Below are 23,331 nucleotides of genomic sequence, written 5' to 3'. Positions count from 1 at the left end.
TATTACCGCGTTATTTCTTATTGGGTACTTTCTAAGGTGCTTAGAATGCTCCTTTTAGCAGGTATATGTCAAATAAATGTATACACATTCATATACCAAATAGTGGGAGCTTTTGCTATAGTTACTAGGGATAGAAAGCATTGACGATTCAGGCACTTCTTCCTCTGCTTTTTTAGTGGAGTAGGGGTGAAAATAGGATAAGAATTAAAGTAAGGCTTTACTACTATCTGGCTAGATGACAAACTTATCTGTAACTTGCAAGACGCTAATTGCTAATTTATGAGCATTAACATCTTCATTTACCATTCACCTTGTTCATTTATTCAACCAGTATTTATTGAATACTTGTGTGGCAAGCCAAGGTTTAGGCACTGGATATACAACCATGGTGGGGAGGGGAGAGAAACAAGACTCCTGCTCTCATGAAATTTACAGTTTTGTTTTGCAGAAATCATGTGTCCTAGTAATCAGATAGGGAAAAAACAAATTTGTCTTGAAAGCAGGCAAAGAGAAATGAGAAAAACCCGTCACCCCTATATGACTGTGTGGAGAAATGAGGGCATTTGCTTGGTTTGGCAGGTCATCTAAGCAGAGTGCAGCAAAGGAAAAGGATCTACTGCCTTCTCCTGCTGGGCCTGCTCCGGCAAAAGACCCAAAAACGGAGCATGGCTCTCGGAAGAGGACTATTAGTCAGTCTTCTTCCTTAAAGTCAAGTAGTAACAGCAACAAGGAGAATAGTGGCAGCAGTAAAAACAGTTCCTCCACTTCCAAGCAGAAGAAAACTGAAGGGAAGACTTCCAGTAGCTCTAAGGAGGTCAAGGTAAGACATTTGAGCCTGAGTCTTTTGAAAATCGATCTCGTTGCCATGTGACTTATCCAAGGTGACACTGTGCTTTGAAAGTTTTATAAACATCTCATTAAATTTATAGGCCTGTGTATTTTACTCACAAAATGTCATGATCTTGATAATAAACTTATGCAGTGATCTGAGACCATGAAAGCAGCAAGTCAGGTGGCCAAGTGTATAGTAATTAAGATAGAAACCCATAATCAGATAAGTTGGTTATGGAAAAATAGTTGATAATGATCTAGTTATAAATAACCCCAGTTGCTTGTCTATGGTTTGAAATTGGCTTCAGATTTTTTAGAATTGGATTTTGCAAGCAAGTTATATTATGTAAAGTGACAAAGCAACCATTTGGCTTTGATTCATGAAGAAAATTCTTTAGCTGAGCTTACTCTAGAATTATTCCTATAGCATGATCATAATGTATGGGAATATTCTTATACTGTTTTAATGTTTGTGGATGGGGAATTGGATCAAAGAAGCTTTTTCAGGGCTGTACTCTCACCCTCAATTTGTTTACAAGGTTATTTGCATTGCTTTCTAAACTGTTTTAATCAGGAGCAAACTCCTTGACAAAATTAAGAAAATACCTAGATTTTAAAGAATCACTGGATTATTATTTGTAACTCACTGGATTATTATTTGTAACTTAAGTAAGCAAAGGTTAGAGAGTTGAAAAACTAGACTGTTAAAGGCAGTTGGTTGTGCTTATTAAATGTGGTAATGAAATCTTTCAAATTGAGGTTATTTTAATTGTAAACAGCATCTCAAATTGAGATATGCAGAAAGTTTTTTCTCCAACTGGGCACCCTTCTGTAGTAGTTTAGAGTGAGTCCTGGTGTCCCTAAGGGACAAGAGTGTCCTATTGGCTTTCACTGTCCCAGTTCTCTGCTACCTGCCTCCTGGCTCTTTCTCCATTTCCCATAACCTTTAACTGTAGAATTTTGAGGCCTGTATGCTTATTTCTTGAAACCTAATATCTTTTTGATTACTGAGCAGAATGATTACTCATTTTGCTTCTGTTATCTCATAGGTAAGACTCACTGCCTTTGTTTCTTCCTTATTGGTTTGTCAGCTTCTTGAAAGCAAGAATTTGTATCTTAACTTACTTTCTGTTTTTCATCCAGTGTTTAACTTACTGGCTAATCAGGAAATATTTGTTAGATCAAATGTAGTTATTCAGTACTCTGTTATTATTGACAAAATATAAAATAGAAGCCCTGACCACTTTGATTTCAAGATCTTTTGGCACTTAACGATTGTTAAAATTGTTAACTGTTAGTCTTGGCAATTTTTATTAAAGAAAAATCTATAGTTGGAAAATATGCTGTTTCTCTCATCAGCTGAAGAAAAATTAGCTAATACGGAAACCCAAATTACATAAATTTTTTTTCCTTTTCTAGTTATTTGCTCATATTGTCAAATTTTTGAAAATGGCATAAATTTGTAGTGTCTTATACTTTTAATATCTGTGACATCTCTGTATGTTCCTCTTTTGTTCTTAATATTAGCTCTGTGTGCCATCATTTTTTCTTGATCAGTCTCATCAGAAGCCTATCAATTTTCTTTTCAAAAAACCTTTGTTTTTGTTGATTTTCTATTTTTATTTTCTATTTCATTTATACTCTTAATCTTTATAATTTCCTTCATTCTTTTTGTTTCGCTGTTGTGTTTACTAGCTTTTAAAGATGGATATTTCATTAATTTTTAAATTTATTTTGTTTTTTCGTTCTCTAATATAAGCATTTAGTCTATATATAATTTTCCTCTAAATACTGCTTTAGCTGCATTACACAAGATTTGGTATATAATATTTTTATAATGCCATTTTAAATGTTTTCTAATTTCCACTGTGATTTCATCTTTGACTAGTCATTTAAAAGTATGTTATTCAATTTCCAAATGTAGGAAGATTTTCCAGTTATCTTTTGGTTAATGCTTCTACCTTAATTACATTGGGACTGGAGAGTGGTCTGCATGGTAGCAGTCCTTTAAAAATTTTTGAGATTTGCTTTATAAGAGGGTACAGTATGTGGTAGATTTTTATAATCTATATTTGCTTGAAAAGAATGTATGTTCTATATATATTGGAGACAGGGATCTATATAATACAATTAGGTTAATCATGTTTTTAGATCTTCTCTATGTTGACTGATATTTTGTGATTTTGGCCTGTTCATTGAGAGAAATGTGTTTCACTCTCCCATTATTTCCACAGATATACAGGATTTGTTTATTTTTGTAGTTCTGCCATTTTTTAAATTGAGATATATTTGATAGATTGTATTAGTTTCAGGTGCACAACATAATGATTCGACATATATGTATTTTGTAAAATAATCAGTACAATAAGTCTAATTACCATCCATCACCACACATTAGTGATTTTACATATCACACACATAATTTTTATATAAGAAAAGTGTATTGAAATAGCTGGAACATTTTTTTATCTTTCAGAAACTTCAGTCTTCAGTAAATCTGAATCTAGGCACTATATATCTAAAAGCTGTTTTAGTAACATTACATTGCAACATCATATTCAGGAAGCTATTTCCTAAACACGCAAACTTTACCATAAAGAGCTTAAGTATTTTGTCATATCTCAAGACTTATTTTCATTCCCTGAAGTAAGCTGTAATGGGTGGAACTGAAAAGCTCTTATACAAGAAAAGAAAAAAATGGTTACATTATTTTCTTTTTAAATCAGTTTTAAGCATAAGTAGTTAAATGATATGTTACTGGGTTTTCTAATGTTGAAACATTCCTACACTTGTAGGATAAATTCTACTTAAGATGTTTTGTTATGGAAAAATGTATATTCATTTTAGTAAAAGTTAGGGCTGAATGGGGAAACAGTTGGGAAGACAGGATCATAGCCCTGGCATAAAGGGCTATGTTGGTAGAAGGCAGAATAATGTTAAAGAAAATGGCTAGGCTTTTGAAATATGACAGATCTGGACCTAAAAGGTAAATTCCAGCAGTGATACTTAAAAGCTGTTCAAACTTGGGCAGATTACTTAATTTCCTTGAGACTACTTTTTATTCTCTCCTAATAGCAGCATATATTTCATAGGGTTGTTGAAGGATTAATGACTGTGCTAAGCACTTAGTAACTTAGTGCTTGGTAAGTAAGCATAAAGTAAATGTTAGATGATATTATTACTGTTTTCATTGACCAGTAATTACCAATAAATTTTGTTTGAAGTAGTACTGGTATTTTTATATTAAGTTTGGTGTCTTATGTTTTTAACAAGTGCCTAGGTAAGTGCCTGGCACATAGTAGACCCCCTAATAGTAGAATGAATATTTTTGGTTATACAAAATGGCTTCACTCTGTTAAAAGGTTGTTTACATTCTGAAATTCAAAAATTTTATAGCAAATTACTGAAGGCAGTGGAATTTATTTTTACCAGTGGCTCAGGAAATATTTTTAGTTTAATTTTAATCTCCTCACCATTTTCAACATAGTTATGTATTTTTTTGGGTCAGGAAAAGGCTTCAAATAGCTCCTCAAACTGTCCTCCATCTACACCAACTCCTGATTCTTCTAAGCCTCGAAGAACAAAGCTTGCCTTTGATGACAGGTGAGATAAGATTTTTTTTTTTATGCATTCAAGAAATCATTCCAGTCAGCATATAAAAAACTCATTTTAATTTCTGTCCATGACTAGAAGGTTTCATATTTGTGCTGGGACCTACAGAATATTCAGAATTTAATTTGAAAGGCATCCACTGGTCCCAAGTATTGCTTCTTTAACTTAACTCCATGACTCTCATAGGGTATATGAAAGAAGTGCTTTCCAGGAGAACCTTAATGCTGCTGGTGTCACTGTTTAAAATAGGGGCTTTATTAAATTTGTAAGAGCTGTGTTAGATTTTTTCCTTCATTTTGGTAAAAGATTCTTTTTCCTACTTATATTTTATTTACTGTAAATCTTTCGAACAGCTTACATAAGTTAGTATTTAATGCTAGGGAGCTTGATTTCGATTTTTCTAAGTAGAGAATTTGCCATGAGTTGACCAAAATGATTTATTCTCTTAACCCAATATAAACATCAGAAAAAACTGAATCAAATGTTTAGTAATAGCTCGTTTTCTTTACTTGAGGGCATGAAAACTGAAGGATGCTGGAGTCTAAAATGAACTAATATTACCTCATGAAAATATTTACCACTTTATTTACAATAGCAATTTACATTGCAGAAATTATTCAGCAGACCATTATTTACAAGAAGCAAAAAAGCTAAAGCACAATGCAGATGCATTGGTATGTAAACATTCTCCTCACATTTATGTATTTAATCAAATTAACTAAATCTTCATTTGTTGTTTGTTCCCATGGTGCATGTAGCTCTCATTACCCTTTCTTTCCTTTCTTTAGTCTGACAGGTTTGAGAAAGCTGTGTACTATCTTGATGCCGTGGTATCTTTCATTGAATGTGGGAATGCGTTAGAGAAAAATGCTCAGGAATCCAAATCCCCATTCCTTATGTATTCAGAGACGGTGGAACTCATCAAGTAAGTGGGAAAACTTGCCATATCATTGACAATATTGTTTCTATGGTCTATCTAGGAAGAGGCTGAAAACTATACAGTTATGCACGCTATAATGACGTTTCGGTCAGTGACAGACCACGTATACAGCAGTGCGCCCATAAGATTATAATGGAGCTGAAAAATCCCTATGTCCTAATATGGTCTGGTCCATGGTAATGTCGTAGTGCATTGCGGTGTTTGTGGTGATGCTGGTGTAAACAGACCTGTGCTGCCCATCATATAAAAGTATAGTACATACAATTATGTACAGTACATAAAACTTGATCATGATAAAACAACTGTTACTGGTTTACATATTTACTACGCTTTTTACTGTTCTTTAGAGTATGCTCTTTCTACTTATAAAAAAAAGTGTTTTAAAACAATATGCTCTGTTAACGCTGGCAGCAGCCTCATACATCTTGTGTTTGCCTCTTGATTGCATCATTTTTCTCTTGTGCCTGATTTAATCTCATGTTGTTTTGTACAGTAGCATGCAGTACAGGTTTGCAGCCTATGAGCAATAAGCTATATCATCTAGCTTAGGTGTCTGGTGGGCCATGCCATCTAGGTTTGTGTGAGTGTACCCTGCGGTGTTTACATGACAACGAAATCGCCTAACAACACCTGTTGTTAACCAGCACAACTGTATACAGAAAAGCTAAAGAGGATGCTTAATCTTTTATTGTCCTTGGATAAGGACAACTAGATGTTTCAGTGGGTGTTTTGCCTTTATGTAGATTTTATTTTAATATTTTAAGGGAAGTCATAAGATCAAGGTGAAATATTTTGTGTCATTCATTTGTTATTTTAACTTGCAGATACACTATGAAGCTAAAGAATTACTTAGCACCAGATGCTACAGCTGCAGATAAAAGACTCACAGTACTTTGGTAAGTGTTGTATGTTCCAGCCTCTGCCAGATAACAGGGAGTTCCATAATAAATTGTGCTGTCTTTGCTCTTCTGGAAATGATCCTTGAATCAACATTCCATAACCCAGTCATAAATCTATTTTTAATTGGTAAAGTAGAAAATAACTCAAAATCTCTACTGAAAGATTTTAATAGTTGTCAGTCTCTGATCCATGGCCCTCTAGACAAAGGCCTGGGTAGAGGGGACTGATATTAGAATTCTCCATTTTTATTTTTCCAGGCTCTTCCTTTGGTACCCTCTCTCTCCATTCACATATACACCTTTCCTTGGGGAGCAGACATTTAGCTTGCTCAGAATAAAGACTGTTGCTTGTATGCCAGGGAGAGGTATCAGTTCATTGTTACAGGTATTTACCGGGGCGGGAAGCTGTGGATAAAACTGACACAGTCCTCTTTGTTACAAAGTCTGGTGTCTAGTGAGAGGAGATAAATTTATCAAATAATCACACAAGTATATAAATTAAGTCCTCTGAAAGAAAAGTATATGTAACAGTGAGAGTAGAGTGTAAGAGACCTAGTCTTTAGGTAGAGGAAACATGTACAAGGGCAAGAGAGAGGAAAGAAATCGGAAACTATGGAGGAACTAAAAGACCAGTGAGAAGTGAAAGTGATTGGAGAGATAGGCGGTGGTGATTGTGCCTGGCCTTTGTAAGCTGTGTTAAGTTTTATATGTGTTTAATCAGTGGTAATATTCATAATTGAGTTTCTTAATTTTTGTTGTTTTATTTTAGATATTTTTATAATTCAATCTAGCAATTCTGCCCTCCATGATTTTTTTTTTTTAAATGCATGTTAACAGTGTTGGGTCCTGTGGGTGCGGTTTTAATTTTTGAATGTCAACAAATCGGAGGCTAGTAGTCCTAGGTCTCTTCCTCTTCCTTCCCCCTCCCTAGGGTGTGTACCATAATGAGAACACAGCTTTTGGTTTTGCCTAAGAGTTCATATTGTTCACTTTATGCCTTGGTGTGTTCACATGAGCCAGTCCTATCCTCTTGCACAATGCAAAGGTTGTCTGTGCAAATAAGGCCAGAGCGTGCTGTCCTGTAAATGAACTGCCCTTTCCATTGACTAGCCTGCGATGCCAGTCTTTGCTGTACCTGAGGCTATTCAAACTGAAGAAGGAAAATGCTCTGAAGTACTCAAAGACACTGACCGAGCACTTGAAGGTAAGTGTACCAAGGAGGAGGGCCCATTTTCCAGGAAACAAAATTTGTGAAGTCTCCTATCACCACCCCAAAAGTGCCTTCATGCTTTACCTGCCGTGGCAAGGAGGAAGCTACTATTTGATTGTAGAACCTGTGTAGCCATGGATTCAGTAACTCTTAATAACATTTTAGTAGATGTAGGCTATTTTTATCATGAAACCTAATTTATACTTTTAAAGTGGTCTTTTGTTTTCACTACCATCTTTCTCTTTTTTTTCATGACAGCAACACATAAATCTTCCTAAAACCTTGCCCTGATTATCACTGGGAACCCTTCAGTGTTTACCATTGCTTGCTGGGTCAAGTCCTGGCTGCTTACCTGGACCTTAAAGGCCCTGCGGGTGTCTCTCTTGTTCCTTATGTCACATACATTCTCTTTTCTACAGCTTTTGTTGGTGGTATGACTCACCTCAGTGCCCTCTCTCCTACTCTTGATCTGAGTGTTATTCTTTGTCTCTCTCTCAAGTCTTCCAGAACACTCCAGTTCTTACCTTTTAATTTTTATTACGTACATTTTCTCCACAGAATTCTTATAATAATTCTCAAGCACCATCACCTGGCTTGGGAAGGTAGGTCAATTTTATTCTATAAAATATTATTTCTGATAAGTTTATTTTTTATGTAAGAGTGGAATGGATAGGGTCCAATTTCTAAAAAAATGGGGAAATGACAACTTTTTAAATAAAACCATCTCTAATAAAGTGTTTTTAAGTCACATTTTTTCTTTCTTATAAATTGAAATAGAGTAATGAACTTCATGGCAAGATTAGAGAGGGGACGTTTCACCTCTAGAAATCTGAGTTTTTACAGCACCTTAACTCTTCTCATAGTTTGATTTCTGTAGCTACTTGAGCTTTTATCACAGTGAGTTTACTCAAATCTTGACACGGCCGGAATTTAATAATAATGGCATGATTGTCATTTCTCCTTTCTCCCCACATTACTTTCATCCCACCCTTTCCCCAAAAGAAGGAAAAATACCATGAAACCTTTTTTGTTGGTAAGTTTACTGTTCAGTTATTATATTTGTTAATTGACACTTTGTCATTGCCCCTACATATTTTCTTAACCAAATTTATAGTGCTAAAAGTGCAGATAAAAATATTCTTAACAAATAGGTTTTTTTCCTCTAATTTTTATATGATTTTCCCTTTTTTAATGGTCTTGGGTATTTTCACAACTTTTAGTACTACTGAAATGAATGAACCCTGCCAGTTTTCAAAATGTGTTTTCTAAGAAATATTTAATCGACAGAAGCTTGAGATGATTACAGTTGATTAAGAAAGTTGTATTTTTGTCAGCTCTTGGTTAAACTAGGGAAGTACCAGAAATTATGCAATTTAAACTAAGATGTTCCCATCTACTACCATAATTTTTATGTGTTAAATTGTTAATTCCACCTAACTTTCCACAAAACAATTTGAAAGGTTCCTAAATATATGTCCAAATAGATAGAAAGTGTGTTGAGCTGGGAGTGAGTTAATATAACTTATTCGTTCAACTACTAACAGGTGTATGACTTACTCAGTTCTTTTTCATCTCTTGTTCTGTTGCCATTCGTTAAAACCAGGAGTACATATATACAATGGACTGTTAACTCAGCCATAATAAAAAAAAGAAAAGAAAAGAAATCTTAGCATTTGCAACAACATGGGTGACCAAGACGGTATTATGCAAAGTAAAATAAGTAGGACACAGAAAGACAAATAACCATATGATTTCACTTATATGTGGAATCTAAAGAACAAAATAAATGAACAAACAAAACAGAAATGGATTCATAGATACACAGAACTGGTGATTACAAGATGAGGAGGGGTTTGGGGAGGCTGGGAGAAAAAGGGGAAAGGATTAAGAAGTACAAATTGGCAGTTAAAAAATAGTCACAGGGATGTAAAGCACAGGGAATATAGTCAGTATTAGTATAATAACTATAGTGCCAGGTGGATACTAGGCTACTTGGGGGAGATCACTTTGTAAATTATATAAATGTCATTATGTACACCTGAAACTAATGTAAAATAATATTGAATGTCAACTCTAATTTAAAAATTAAAATTAAAAGGCAAAACAAAGAGTCTAAATAAAATGATAATTCACAATGATCTTTAGCAAGCCTAAGTACTTATTTAGAATTGTACTCCTCTGGGAACCCTTCTAGTTTAAAAGAATCTTTAAATTTTAAAACCTTTAAGTAGGAAGAGCCCGTGTGTAGTACATTGGTTTCATCACGTCCACCATATCCACATGGATGAGCTTTCTGTTTTCTGTGTGTAGCAAAGCTGTCGGGATGCCTTCCCCTGTTTCTCCAAAGCTGTCACCAGGCAACTCAGGAAATTATTCCTCTGGGGCCAGTAGTGGTGCTTCAGCGAGTGGTTCTTCAGTGACCATTCCACACAGGATCCACCAGATGGCAGCCAGCTATGTTCAAGTTACATCCAACTTCCTCTATGCCACAGAAATTTGGGACCAAGCTGAGCAGCTTTCCAAAGAACAAAAAGGTAAGAAGGTCTCTGGAGAAACTTTGAGGGATGGAATTTTTAAAAGGAACTTTTATGATCTAGTTAAGTAAATGTCTGGAGTACATTTTTAGTTTACTACCTAACCTAGAGTTAATGATAATCAGTTTGCTAATCTCCATTGCTTAACAGTCATATTGAATGTACTGCATTTGGTCAAGAGCTACTACTTTTCACTATACTGGTGAAACAAACTAAACTAAAAATAGTTTTTGGTCTACGACAAATATGCCTTTGTTCTGGCACATTAAATGCAGCTCATACTATAAAGTAAAATATATGTTCTATTCTAGGATAACGGTAAAAGTGGTTGTAGGCATAGGATGTTGGGGTTCCCTACCTCACCTATTCTTTTCCCCTGGACCATTTTAAAGCAAATACCAGATATCATGATGTTGCACCTGAATACTTTGGTGTGCATCTTTAGGTGATTTGGAATTTTCTAAAGCATGACTACCATCCCTTTATCACAGGCACCAAAATTAACAATAACTCCTTTATGTCATCTTATGGGCTAGTTTACTATCACATTTCCCTGTTACCCCAAACATGCCCTTTTTTTTTTAACAATTGGATTTGTTTTAGACAGGATTCAGTCATCGATCAGTCTCTTAAGTATCTCCCCACTCCTCCACTTTTTTTTTTTTTTTTTTGGTGGCCATACCATCAATGTCAAGGAGAAACTGGACCATAGAATGAAAATGTGTCATATTCAGGATTTGACTGATGACTTTCTATGATATCGTTTAGCTTGTTATTCTGTCCCTTTTCCTTCCTTCATACTGACAGTTATATCTTGAGGCTTGATTAGATTCGAGTTTATTATTTAGATTAGAACAGTTTATTATTTAGATTAGAGCATCGCGGGTGATGCTCCATATTGACTGTTGCATCATAGTGTGATGCATGTGGTGGTTATCGCTTTTTTAGTGATATTAAGACCTGACCATTCATTCGTTTAGGTGGTGTCAGTCTGACTGTTTGATGTAAGATCCCTACTAAACTTTAACTTACACTTTTAGCATCCATTGATCATCATTACCTGCATTTATTATCCCATTAGGAAATAGAGAAGACCCTTTTCTCCTCAACTTTTTGATTATTTCTGTTCTTATATAAGTAGGCTGAGATCTTTATTATGAGAATGATCCTCTTTTCTGTGTACCTGTATCAACTCTCTGCTGTCTGAGTCATACATCCAGCGCTCTCTCTTCACCCCAAATTGCATTGGGATCAAACATTAGCATACTCTTGTCCCGTCCTCCCCTCTGCACCTGGCCTCACATATTCACATAGGAAGAATCCTTTCATTTCCATCCCTTACATTTTTAAACTACTGTCTAAAACATAGGATTTATTTTTTATCAGTGTTGCATAATGTGACAGCAAAAAGGTAGGATACAGATTGTCATACCTGTCTGACCTCAAAGGGGCTTTTATGGGGAAACATGCAAAAATCATCATCCTTTTGGGTACCACTTGCTTCTTAAAGAAGAGCAGTACACAGAGAATATATTGAGTAATAGAACATTGTGGCACTAGGTCTCCATTTTAATAACATTTATATTAACAATTTGTAATTTCCATTAGCAGAATTCTGCTTATATGTATAGCATTTTAACTCCTGACCATACAGTTTTTTAAAAATGTTTTGTGACTCAGGAAAAAAATATAACTTGAGAGACTATGGGATGGTTTGTTCTAAGACATGGACAGTTAGTGTAAGAGGGAGTATTTCTTGACTTCATATGAATACTATTTTACAGTCTAGACTAAAAATTTTAAAGCAATGATTCAGAAAGAGCGTATGTTATTTAATGAGTCTTTTTGGTTTTCTAGAATTCTTTGCTGAACTGGATAAAGTAATGGGCCCTCTCATCTTTAACGCAAGCATCATGACAGACCTAGTTCGCTACACCCGGCAGGGACTGCACTGGCTTCGCCAGGATGCCAAGTTGGTATCTTGAACTGAACACATTCTCGTTGCCTCTGATTTTCTCCACAACACTGTGTTACATCACGAAGGAAACTGCCATAACTCGCCACCTAGTCGACACTAAGAATGAGGAATGGTTTTCTCCTCCCCGGTTCATGTGTTAACTGTTTTTATGACCCAAAGTCATCATGTCAGTTGATCCCTTCAGTATTCCCAATATGAAAAATTATTTAAATCTGTAGCACATCAATAAGATGGTTTCAGTCATCTGTCATAATTGAAATTCCAGTTGAAAGTCATAACTAATCGGTTGAAATTCTATTTATTTTAATTTTTTTAAGTTCTCAGATTGGGGCTAGTTTAAAACTTAATTATTTCTGTCTATAAATTTAACCCGTTAAATATTTAGTGTAAATTTAATATAGGCGTTTTTATTTATTTTTTTGGGAGCTTTGTTACCTAACGTCTTTTTTGTGGTAGCTCTTCTAAGAGTAAGAGTTGGTTCATCTAAAATATGGACATGTTCTTTCTACACCTACTACCTGATAATATTTCAAATCTTAACTACAATTTTATTAATGCAGAGTTTATACTTAGTAATAAGGATATTCTACATATGAAAAATCACTTAAATATGAGAAGATAGCATTCTACATGGATATAAAATGAAATATGTCTGATTTGGTATGCATTATTTCAAGAACTGTGAATGTGTGTTAACACTATAACAATCACAAGGTGACTATAACTTGCATTTAATGCATTACAAAAGAGGGCAGGCAGATTTTCTAGGAGAAACGTGTCGTGAAGGGTTTCATTAAAGGACAATCTTAAACTTAATGGATTTTATTAAAACCATGTGTTCTTTTTTGTTGCTTATTATTTTGACACTTAATTGAAACAGTAAGTTAACTGTTGAACAAAGAATGATCCAACTCCTGAAGGTTGTTGCCTGTTATCTCTTTCATGGATGATGTTTGAAGGGTAAAATCTTTCTTCAGTCTTTTGATTTAAAAAAATTTTTTCCACGCTAGATTATGATGCTCTGATAGGAACATACAGCGATATAGGAATGGGCTGCAGCTTTGGTGTGTGTGCTTTTGCTGTACGACTTAGAGTTCTAATGCCTGGTGTGGACATGATGGATTTCTCCTTCTAAAACTGTTTTGTAATTACTTCCTTTGTATTATGAAGGCCCTCATCAATGATGTATATTTCTGATGGGATCAGAAAATTCACACTAGAAAAATACCTAACTTGGTTCATTGTGAGCCCTCTTGGGAATGGGAGGTGGGGCGTAGGGGTAGAGCTTAAGAAGCCAGCTCTGTAAGAGTTGTCTATCAAAGCACCTTTCCCTCCCTGTAAGGTACACGTAAGAGTCAAAGGTGAGACATATTCCCTCTATCTTTTGTTTTTAGTGCCCCTATCACGTCTGGTGTGCCTTAAATCTTACCTTTAAGTGAAGACTCTATGGACTGTTTACAAGTGAAGTTTTACATTAGGACCAGATCGCCCATACGGTTGGTCTTTTGCAGTAATAATGTTAAATTCTCTTTCCTTTTAAATCTTCCTTTAGGGTCACATAAAGATTCATTCAGAAAAGCTAACGCTTTGGTACATGACTTAGTCTAGTCTATTGGGTAATGCTGCTTCAAAAAATAGTTTGTCTTTCTCCCCATTCCAAAAGTGAATCCATCCAATTAGAAAAAAGGACCGTCCTGCTATTTATAGATGATTGCTAAAGCTTGAAGTTGGGAAACAAGGACTAGAAAATCTCCAAGCCCAGTGGTGCAGTGAATCCTCTGTGTTGAGTCTCTCTCACATTTACTTCTGAAGCTAGAAAACTTTGTTGTCCTGTGGCTTCATGTTTATAGAGCTTCTTAACTGCTTTGTACTTCATGTTGTTTTTGCATATCTTTGGAGATTGAAATCTGTAGATTATGTCGAATTTAACCTTTTTCCCTTGGAGAAATTGCCTCTCATATCTTTCGGATTTAATCTTCGTGTGTTTTAGAAACAGTTTTCCTTAAGGGGACAATTCTCAGTGATCGTGGTGGTTTTTCAGTAAGGAACTGGCTACTGTTTACCCTGTAGACATATGTCCTGGCCCTCTCTGACTTCTCTGACAGATTCCTTCACTTATAATGATGTCTTAGAAGTGGAAAATGGATCCTTTGAGCTTTTAAACTCTAAGCCACAGCAGCCTCCAGGCACATCTGAGTTCCAGTGTGTGCTAGGAGGAGTGCTTCTGGGTCACGCTGATATTTTGTTAAAGCAGAGTTTCCTGTATGTTTTATGGTGCTGCTCTAAGATATTCTCTCTGTAAAACTGTGTCAATTCTTGGAGAACGAATTTTTCAAGCTTTTCACTGTGGAGGGATGTTCCCACCAGGTGGTAATAGGCAATGGATCAAAATCCTATCCTAAATAATTTTCAGTGTAATAGTCTGTGGAAACACCACTTCCTCTCCCCTGAGGCCATCTCCTCAGAAGTTCTGTGTCTTCATCCACTCCAGCACACACTTTGGACTCCTTTCCAAGTGACCATTTCTCCTTCCTCACTAGGTGTCTTCAGTGTTCTCTAACCATTTAATACTGAATTTAACAAGTGGCTAAAAATTTAACTCAGTCTGAGACTTGTACTTAATATATAGTTAATTATAGAAATAGCAACTATTTAAAAACTTATTCTGTTGACTACTCTTTAAAATCACGGTTGTATGCCAGGAGGCAGCAGCCTACACCATTGAACTCTTTACAGGCAACCAGCGAAGAGGTTGCAGTGGATGAAGTTGTTACATGGTAGTCTTGCCCAGCCTGGCCTGAGCTGTGGGGAGCATTTGCCTGCAGGTGATTCAAGCTTCCACAGTCCAGCCCAGGCCCAGTCTGGCTGGGGTGGGCGCATTCAGCCCGTTTCTTGCCTCATTGCCACCTTTTTCTGGGCAGGTAGCTGAGAACTGACTTTATAAGAATGAGTACTACAGATAAATTTACAGCTATAGTTGCTGAAGAGTGGAGAAGGTTGACCATCACTAATTTAGCTCTCCAGTGCAAAAGCAATCTAGGGTAATGTGTACACATGCCCACACATGCCTGTGATCTGGGGAGCTCTTGCACTGATGGATCCATAGGCATCTGGGCTGCACTTTGAATGACACACTTGTGGCTTTATTAGATTCACTGTTGCTGTTGCTGTTGCTGTTGTTTTTAATTGTTTCTTTTCATTGAAGAAAGGTTTAATCAGCTAGATCAGACAGCATCATTTTGTGATGACAGAAACTTTGGGAAATTACCTTTATTGAATGAGCTTGCATTGTGAAGCAAGCCACCTACAAAGGCACCTGTTGTAAATGAAAGTCCTGGCTCTGGGGGCTGGCAGCACCCTGGAGTTTCGGGGCAGCCAGGGGTCACTCCAGTCTGTGATGCCTAGCTGTAGAGGAGAGGCATCCTGTGCACTCTTCTAGGTGTGAGCATATGCAACTTTGGATTTTAAAATTATGTACACATACACACTTTATATATATGTATGTATGTATGTATGAAAACATGAAATTAGTTTGTCAAAATGTGTGTGTGTAGTTTTAGCTTAGTGCAACTATTTCCACATTATTTATTAAATTGATCTAAGACACTTTCTTGTTGACACCTTGAATATTAATGTTCAAGGGTGCAATGTGTATTCCTTTTAGATCTTTAAAGCTTAATTACTATTATTTGTAGTAAATTAACTCTTAAAATATATTTGAGCTCTTTGGTAGTATAATAGGGCTCTTACAGGGTGGGATTTTAATTTCCCAGTTGCTAGTTGAGCAAAATGGACTCGTTATGCGTTTTGAATTATAGGAGTTTGCCTCTGGGTCCCAGGAACATCTACTGGGAATGACTGTTTTAGGCAGATTGTGATGATATTTTTAAAAACAAAACCTAAGAAAATTGGGAAAACATTTCAAATCCATATAGACTCCTATAACTCATATTCCCTATCGGAACACGTGGAACACAGATTTCATTTCAATTTCAAGTATCGAGTATTTCAAGTGTTGGAGAGGCAGACTTTTTTTCCAGTAATAAATAATATTGCACATTTGCTGTTTGCTGTTCAGTAAGGTAAATAGAAAAGTATGGAATGACTTGAAATATGTAGTGACAAGAGACCAAATTGGTCATCTCTGTGAGCATTTGGTTCACATACTCACTGAAGAGAAATTCAGTTTATACCCTAGAACCAAACTGGCAAGTGACAGGAAGGAAATTAATAGTTGGTAAAGCCGATGCTGATTCTACTTTATTGAACTCTATGGTTAATTTAAAAGAACTTACTATCTCCAGAAGAGGGAATGGAAGGAATATCTAAGTTTCTTCTTTTGGTCGGAATCTGGTCACAGAATAAGGCATCAAAGTTAGGTTTGAACCAAGTCTTGTAGCTCTTTAAACACCCTAAAATAGCACCCTAAGAAATCATCATGTAACGAAGACGACTTTGGGGGAATGTCAGCGTTGACCTACACTTGCCGCCATTGCCCAGCTAAGCATAAATTGTCATTCCTAAAAAGAAACAAAGTTCTCTAATGAGCATGGGAAAAATAACTCCCACCCAGAAATTCTAGTAATACTCACTTTTGACCTCTTCCTGCTTCCACATGGGGTTTCTTTTTGGCTTTTCACCATTGGAACTTTCTACCTGCTATGTTCCTTTCTGGAAACTATCCATTTGGAAATGCTGCCTTTCAAGTCAATTCCATGGTTATCCATACTGTTGAGTTTGTTGTTGCTGTTCAAGAAGTGTCCCCATTTTACAATTTTATGCACACACCTGGCAAGTCATTGACGTGAGCATTCAACAGTACTGGGGCGGGCGTGGGGCGGGGCTCACCAACAGAGCTGGTCCAACTGGCAGTGCTTGAAAAGGCACCACCTTTGAGGATCAGATGTGAGGTTGGGAAGCACAGTTATGAAAATTTCTCTCTAGCCTCCATTTTGAATGGTTTTAAGAAATTTTGTATATGGAGGTTGGAAATGCTTATTATATTTATTTAAAATCTTTTTATCTTATTTGAAGTTAAAATTATTTGGTGAATAATGGTTTGATATTTGGGGAGGGTTTTTGAGGGGAGCTAACGCCACTGATAAAAGTCTGTTGATTCTGTAGAAAGGTACTGTTAGTGTCTGAGTGGATGCCTTTGTTTTGTGCACGATCCAGATCTTTGCTTTACATTTTTTTATCCAAAATATTTAGGCATCTGACATTTTCAACCAAAATTTCAATTATATACTGTGATTTTTGTTGCAATACATTAAAATTTCAGAGGTACTTTGGGGCTCAAAAGCTAGGATTTCTAAGTCAGTATGTGCATTTCACATCATAAAGCTGTTAATGGTGAGCAAAGTATTATATACTAACTAGATTTTTCCACATCTGTATAGTATATTATATGTATTTTGTGGTATTGAGATTATAGAAAGTTTAGAGTGTCAAACATGCGTTTAATGTGTATTTTTAAACAAATTTATGGCAATTAAAATATTTGGAGACAAGGGTATCACATTTCAATTTGTAAAGATCTTTTTAACTTTACTGTGTCATTAAGATGCTTTGTATAATGCCAAACCATAGCTGGAGAAACTAAGTTTAATAAATATCAAATAGATTTTCTGTATTAAAGTTTATAAACACTGTGCTCTTTACAATTCTTCAACTCTTACTATGCCCTTTTCATGTAATTTCTGTTTTATGTCTTAGGGTCCAGTGCTATTCTTCTTTAAAAGTCTGGTCCCACTAGTCCAAGTCTCATTTTCTGATGACAGAAATTCTGTACTTGCTAGCAATGAGTCCCTTAGCGTAGATTAGAATTCACCTTGCTCCCCAGAAATCTCAGACAAATTGTTTTTGCTATTCATGGCGGCTTGGGCTTCTATCGTTTTTATTAAACTAGATTTTTCTTCCAGTCTTGCCTACTGTTCAGTCATAGACAGACTTGGGCACATCAGCGGGTGGCGAGTGCCAACATCACCTGCCCTTCTTTGACACCCACTGAAGAATTCTTTACAGGAAGTCAGGAAGGGCTAGGATCACATAGCTGATGAACTTGCCAAGGCTGATCACATAAGCTGTTACTAAACTTACGCCTTTATTTAGCCTGTCATGTTCTTTATTTCTTGAAAAAAATCTCAACTATCACTACTTTTGTTACTACTCACTGTTAACTTTCCACATTAAGAAATAACACATCATTATTAGGCAATGCTGATTTTTTTCTATAATGCACAAAATGAATCCTTCCCCTCAAAGGCTTGAATTATAGACTGCCAAAATGTTAATTTAAGAAATTTAATAGTATACATAGAAAAATAAACTCTAAATTGACAAGTTTAGTTATGTTTATGTAAATAACATTCTAAGAAGAAATGGAGACCAATTTAAAGCATACATTTGTCTTTAAATATTACAAACAAGATTGCTTCACTTAGGTATCTCCAGCCAAAATGCAGTTAACCAATATTCCATAGAACGGAGCATTGAAGGAGAGTACTGTCTTCTTTTCCCTGGTATGTACATCACTCTTGGGCCACACTTAGGGAGCAGCGTCTCTTTCTAAAGGGAAAGAAAGGTGGTTTTAAAGACAAAGGTAACAGTGCCCAGAGACAACCTGCTGCTTCCTCTGGTTGATCTATCCATTCTTATGGAAGACTGAAAAAAGGAATGGCACTACTCCTCCACAGTACCCGTGTGGAGCTGTTCTTGACTATTAACTCCTGAGGGATTCTCCTCCATGGAGCTTTCAGCCTCAGTCCCCATCCCAATTTTATTTGTAAATCTGTGTGTGTGTTGAGCCCTCTTCTGCCCAGCTTCCCAGGCCTCTAGCTCAGCTCGGCTTTGTGGAGTACCTGCATAGCCTGGTGACACACTCGGAATCGTCCCGGCAAGAGGCTCCAATGGGCCTGAGGGAAACCCCTCTCCAAAATGGGGTCATTCTCCGAAGCCTTCTCTTTGTTGAACTCAGTTCCGGTATTGGGGAGCCATCTACCTGTAGGGCAAAGATAGGTTCATCTCAGGTTTGGAAGAGTTGACACTCTGCAGAGCACCTTGGAAGAATGATCGTTCCCAAGATGCTGTAGGCTGAGAGCAGAGGGGCCATTCCTCAGGACTGAGCCAGGTTCTCGGGTTCTGCCCACAATCCCAGCACCACCACTGCCCCCACACTTCCGCACACATGTCCTTACCTGGCCCAACAGCAACAGGTAGATCATAAGCAGAGCAAAGAGTTTGAGGTGCCACATCTTGACTCGGAGGATGTTGGAGCCTGAAACCAGGGGCAGTTCCTACTTCCTTTTATAGACTGAAATCCACCTCTTTTATGGTTGCCAGATGAGATGGGGCAAAGTTTATTTTTGCAATCAGGGTCGATTTAATAAGTTAATGTCTACCAGAGGAATGTGCTCAAGGCCTCCCTTGCAGGCACGTTGTATTTACTGATCCCTCATCTGGACTTTGACTATGTTACTGGCTTGGACCCTTTCACCCATTAGCAAAAGTCAGCATTTCCCTTTCCCCTTTGAAAGCCACGTGAAGCCATTGAGGGAGGCTAGGCATCTGGCCACATTTGGATTCCAAAATAGCTCAGTGAGATAACTTTAATCAAAATAGAATTCTGATAATGAGGTCTTCAGAAATAGTGTTGACCCCTTCCAGCCTTGTCTGGAAAAGAAGCACTGATCTCTTGTGTTACAGGCATTTGGATAAGGCCCTTACCTCCCTGCTGTGGGAGGATGCTTCAGCAAGCATGGCCTGCATGGCCTACAGTGCCCCAGATCCCCCATTTGTATAGATGAACTGTCACCCTAATTATCTGCTCTAGGTTATCTCCCTAGAAGAATGGAGACCTAGCTGTAGGAAGTCAATCTCTGGCCTACCTACTCTCTTCCAGGAAAAAGGGCGATCAGGACTGACGTGGGACTTACTTGAACCATGGGCAAATTGAATGAACGAGTATAGGTTGATTTGTTATTTTTTAAAATGTGAAGGAGGAGGTAGCAGGGGCTCCTAAATCACAGAGAGCTTGTACAAATCACATTGCAAGCCTTGAATTATGGGCTTTTCTCCCAAGAGTTGACTGGGGGGTTCCTAAAGAGCATATCCTTCCAGTAGCCTCAGGGAAGCAGACCCAAGGCTGAGCCATCTCCAAGGCCCTAAACCCTGGGAACCAAGGGAACTTGAAGTTCTACACCACGAAAGGGCATGTCCCTAAATCATGAGTAGTTGTGGGTACCCATTAAATGATGAGCATTTTAATAAACTGGGAAAGGTGTGAATTCTGAGTAAGGAGATTTATAGGCCTTCGGGTTTCCTATGACCTGGATTAGCCATCAAGACAAAGATTCTTTCTCTGCCTGGCATTTCTGTGAAAATTTTGCTAATAATCTCTTCCCAAGGCCCTTCCAGAGGTTGGATATTTGGTGAGAGCCAGCCAGTTCCCCCAAGGAAGAGTGGGTGAGATGGCAGCAGAGCTGCCAGTGGAACAGAATAGTCACCAATTCTTTTGCCAAGGAAGAAGGGTGGTGTGGTGGGATTGGGTGGATTGTGACCACAGATCCATCTGTCCTGGTTCCAGTCCTCTCAGGCCCTTGGAGCAAGGCCTGGTAGAAGACACCACTGCTAGCACTTCAAGAACATTGAGAAGCAGATCTCTGCTAAACCCGCCTAACCAATCCTGTGAGTCTGAGAGTAGTCAGCTGCTGCACCTCTTTACACTCAGCTTGGATCCCGAATGGCCCCAGGTAGGGGCTTCACTTGGAACTTTTGTGGGATGAGGAAGAGGCTACGTGGTGACCTAGTGAACATTGGGTAAGAATACAAATCCAATTAGATAAGCGAAAGACTGAACAACGTGATGTCCTAGAGCCAGTTTGGTCTGTGGACTCGGTGCCAGCCACACACAGACACACACACCCGCCATCAGCCTGGAGTGATGTGCCAAATGGGATTTGGAAACTGCTCATTCCAGAGATGGGTACTTTCTCCTAATCCTCCATTTCTGTCTTCTGTACACCACGCACAATCAAATCAAACTTCTGTGTTAACTTATAAAGCCAAGACAGCCAAGGGAGAGGTCTGGGGTCCCAGGCCCCCTGTGCTTTGAGGACAAAAAGGACCATTCATCATGGTGTGACAGCATTGCAGAAGCTTTTGTGACTGAAGCCTCTATCTTATGTGCCACCTCTCCTCCCAAAAGCGAGATACCATTAGTGACTGCCTGTGGTAGGAACCACAGCTGGGGAAAGTATTTCAACATAGGTCTAAACTAACTCTACAGTTGTTTTATTTAAATTATGGAGCAAAAATCAAACTTTTAAAAGCTAAGTGGCATCCAGGCAGCATTAAGCTGAAGTGACAGCAGTTGTCCACAGCCATCGCACACCCCTTGAGTAGTTGTAAAGGCCTATTCCTGAAATTAAAAATGTTTTAAAGTCACGGGCTCTCTGCAATCAAGTATTTTGCTGAATAAACAACTACATGTTCCTTCCTTCAGGGAAAGGCATAAGCAGCCTTTAACAGTTTCAGCCATTATGAAAAGAATGCTTGGCTGGGAGGTGGGAGAGGGAGAGTAGGTAGGGTAACTGACCACAGACCAGCCCTACCCAGTTTGGGCTTTGGTCTCGTTCTGTCATTGAGATAGGTCCCTGAGGCCTCTGAGGCGCTGATGTTTGCTGGTTTACAAGAAGAAAATGAGGCTGAAGCACATTTGATAGCTTATAGCTTGGTAACTCTGAACACAGCTCAGAGATTTTCTGCTTCTGAGGTAAGTGCCTGGGATGAAAGGGGAGAAAGGGGGTGTAGTATACCAGCAGATGTTCGAAACATTCCAGGTGGAGAGATCAGTAGGGCTAAGCAGTAATTGGACACTGCTGCCCCTGAGAAAGAGGTGCCTCATAAAAAATGAAAGACTTTACTGAAATGGAAAAACTTTTCCAGGTAAAATTTCAACAAAGGGTCAAAGCGTATTCACTCATTTTGCTGGTTGGACCTGGCTCAGACTTCTGGGCCGGCACTGGGCAGGCCTGCATCTCCAAGGCTGTGTTGGCAGACTGGAGAGTTCCCTTTGCCACACGCTGCAGCCCAGAAATGAAGGTCCTTGTTGGGGCAGCAGTGCTGCTGGGAGAAGGGCGGAAGGAACAAATGGTGGTGTCCTGGCAGCGGGAGCCACACCCAGGGTGAAGACTCCAGGTGGGTGGGTTACAGGCACTGAGGCTCACAGTAGTCCTTACTTCTTTAGAAGACTTTACCCGTTTTCCTTCTCCTTACAGATTTCTAGATAGAATAGTCGCTAAAATGATCCCGGATCCCCTCTCATGTACAGGAGCGATGATAACTCACCATGTTCTACACACCCCCTCCCACATCAACACCCTGCTAACACAGTGCTCCATGCCCCCAGGTTTACAGAGGGAAGCTCTTTGGAGAGACAGGCTTAAAGCAGCATTTAAGAATGTTATCCAAAAGCAGAAACCGCACATATGGGGGTTTACAGCGAGAACTACTCAGTAGGGCGCTCCTGGCCTAAAAAGGATTCAGAGCAACATGCTCAGTGCTAAGAAAGGGTAGGTTTGCTTTCGAGCTGTTATCTCTAAAGGAGTCAAAATCTGAGAAAAATGAAGCCAAGAAGGTGGGAGAGGGTCACCATCTCCTCTACGAAGGTTGGAATTCAAATTAGAGGAAGTGAGAGATTAATGAATGGCGTGGTCCTCCCCTGGCACGTGAACCCATGCAAACTGGATGGGTGCGTTTACACCTTCTTCGGGTCCAGAGCTCTCATCAGATTCTCAAAGTCCATGACCCAAATATGGTACAAATCAGGCAGCAAGCCCTGAGAATTGTGACCGAGAGCCAAGCAAGAAAATTGGACGTTTAGTGAGGTGAGTTTTCATCATATAGCTGTCGTTTAAGCCTGCAGTACCTGCCACTCTTACATATCATTTCACTGTCACTGCAACCCTATGGCTTTGTATTAATACATCTATTTCATGGGTAACAAGTTCAAAGGTCACATGCAGGTTTCTTGACTGCATCACATAGGGAGGAAGCAACAGTTAAAAGGGTATAAGCCCAGTCTGTCACTCAGCCACTTCCCCTTATCCTGCCTCACAATCAATGCAATTAATCTGATTTTTTTGTTGTTTTGAAGTATTTTAATTTGGGTTCATGAAAGTCAAGAATAATCATTAGAATAAGGATATAGCCTGGGTCAGAAACAGCTACACTGTGAAAGTTGTTGCTCTCAATCAGCAAGAAGTATCTGTTCTGAGACAGAGTTTCTAGAAACAGAGCAGGGAAGCAGAAGCATAAAACAGCAAATA

The 23,331-nt window shown here is 38.1% G+C and overlaps 2 protein-coding genes across 4 annotated transcripts in view; one reads left to right on the top strand and one right to left on the bottom strand.

The window, feature by feature from the left end:
- The window catches only part of AFF4 (AF4/FMR2 family member 4), a 72,656-nt gene extending 55,001 nt beyond the window's left edge, over window positions 1-17,655 (top strand). Inside the window, exons 14-21 of one of the 3 annotated variants that reach the window (XM_011362300.2) lie at window positions 4,340-4,434; window positions 5,054-5,117; window positions 5,232-5,368; window positions 6,208-6,279; window positions 7,393-7,486; window positions 8,051-8,094; window positions 9,803-10,026; window positions 11,884-17,655. In XM_011362300.2, coding sequence (XP_011360602.1) covers window positions 4,340-4,434; window positions 5,054-5,117; window positions 5,232-5,368; window positions 6,208-6,279; window positions 7,393-7,486; window positions 8,051-8,094; window positions 9,803-10,026; window positions 11,884-12,011 — 858 coding nt within the window. In that variant the 3' untranslated portion in view covers window positions 12,012-17,655. The remainder of the gene's footprint in view (window positions 1-4,339; window positions 4,435-5,053; window positions 5,118-5,231; window positions 5,369-6,207; window positions 6,280-7,392; window positions 7,487-8,050; window positions 8,095-9,802; window positions 10,027-11,883) is intronic. The other 2 variants (XM_011362298.2, XM_011362299.2) reach the window with 2 other exon arrangements.
- Window positions 17,656-18,302: 647 nt separating this feature from the next.
- On the bottom strand, window positions 18,303-19,286 carry LEAP2 (liver enriched antimicrobial peptide 2). Its single transcript, XM_011362297.2, has 3 exons — window positions 19,201-19,286; window positions 18,865-19,004; window positions 18,303-18,571 (listed from the first exon to the last, which is right to left on the bottom strand). Exons 1-3 carry the CDS (start codon window positions 19,255-19,257, stop codon window positions 18,535-18,537), a joined length of 234 nt encoding a protein of 77 aa, XP_011360599.1. The 5' UTR covers window positions 19,258-19,286; the 3' UTR covers window positions 18,303-18,534.
- Window positions 19,287-23,331: the final 4,045 nt, after the last annotated feature.

This window comes from Pteropus vampyrus, unplaced genomic scaffold (genome assembly GCF_000151845.1).
Source record: "Pteropus vampyrus isolate Shadow unplaced genomic scaffold, Pvam_2.0 Scaffold74, whole genome shotgun sequence".
In the NCBI taxonomy this organism is placed as follows: Eukaryota; Metazoa; Chordata; class Mammalia; order Chiroptera; family Pteropodidae; genus Pteropus; species Pteropus vampyrus.
Note: the sequence above shows the minus strand (reverse complement) of the source record. Positions and strands in the feature narration are given on the sequence as shown.

What these genes read in the sequence shown, in the direction of transcription:
- LEAP2 (XM_011362297.2), bottom strand. Translation starts at nt 19,257, where the DNA reads ATGTGGCACCTCAAACTCTTTGCTCTGCTTATGATCTACCTGTTGCTG. An exon ending in ACCTGTTGCTGTTGGGCCAG is followed by an intron (nt 19,005 to 19,200) that starts GTAAGGACATGT and finishes TTTGCCCTACAG; the next exon opens with GTAGATGGCTCCCCAATACC. An exon ending in TGTGTCACCAGGCTATGCAG is followed by an intron (nt 18,572 to 18,864) that starts GTACTCCACAAA and finishes CTTTCCCTTTAG; the next exon opens with AAAGAGACGCTGCTCCCTAA.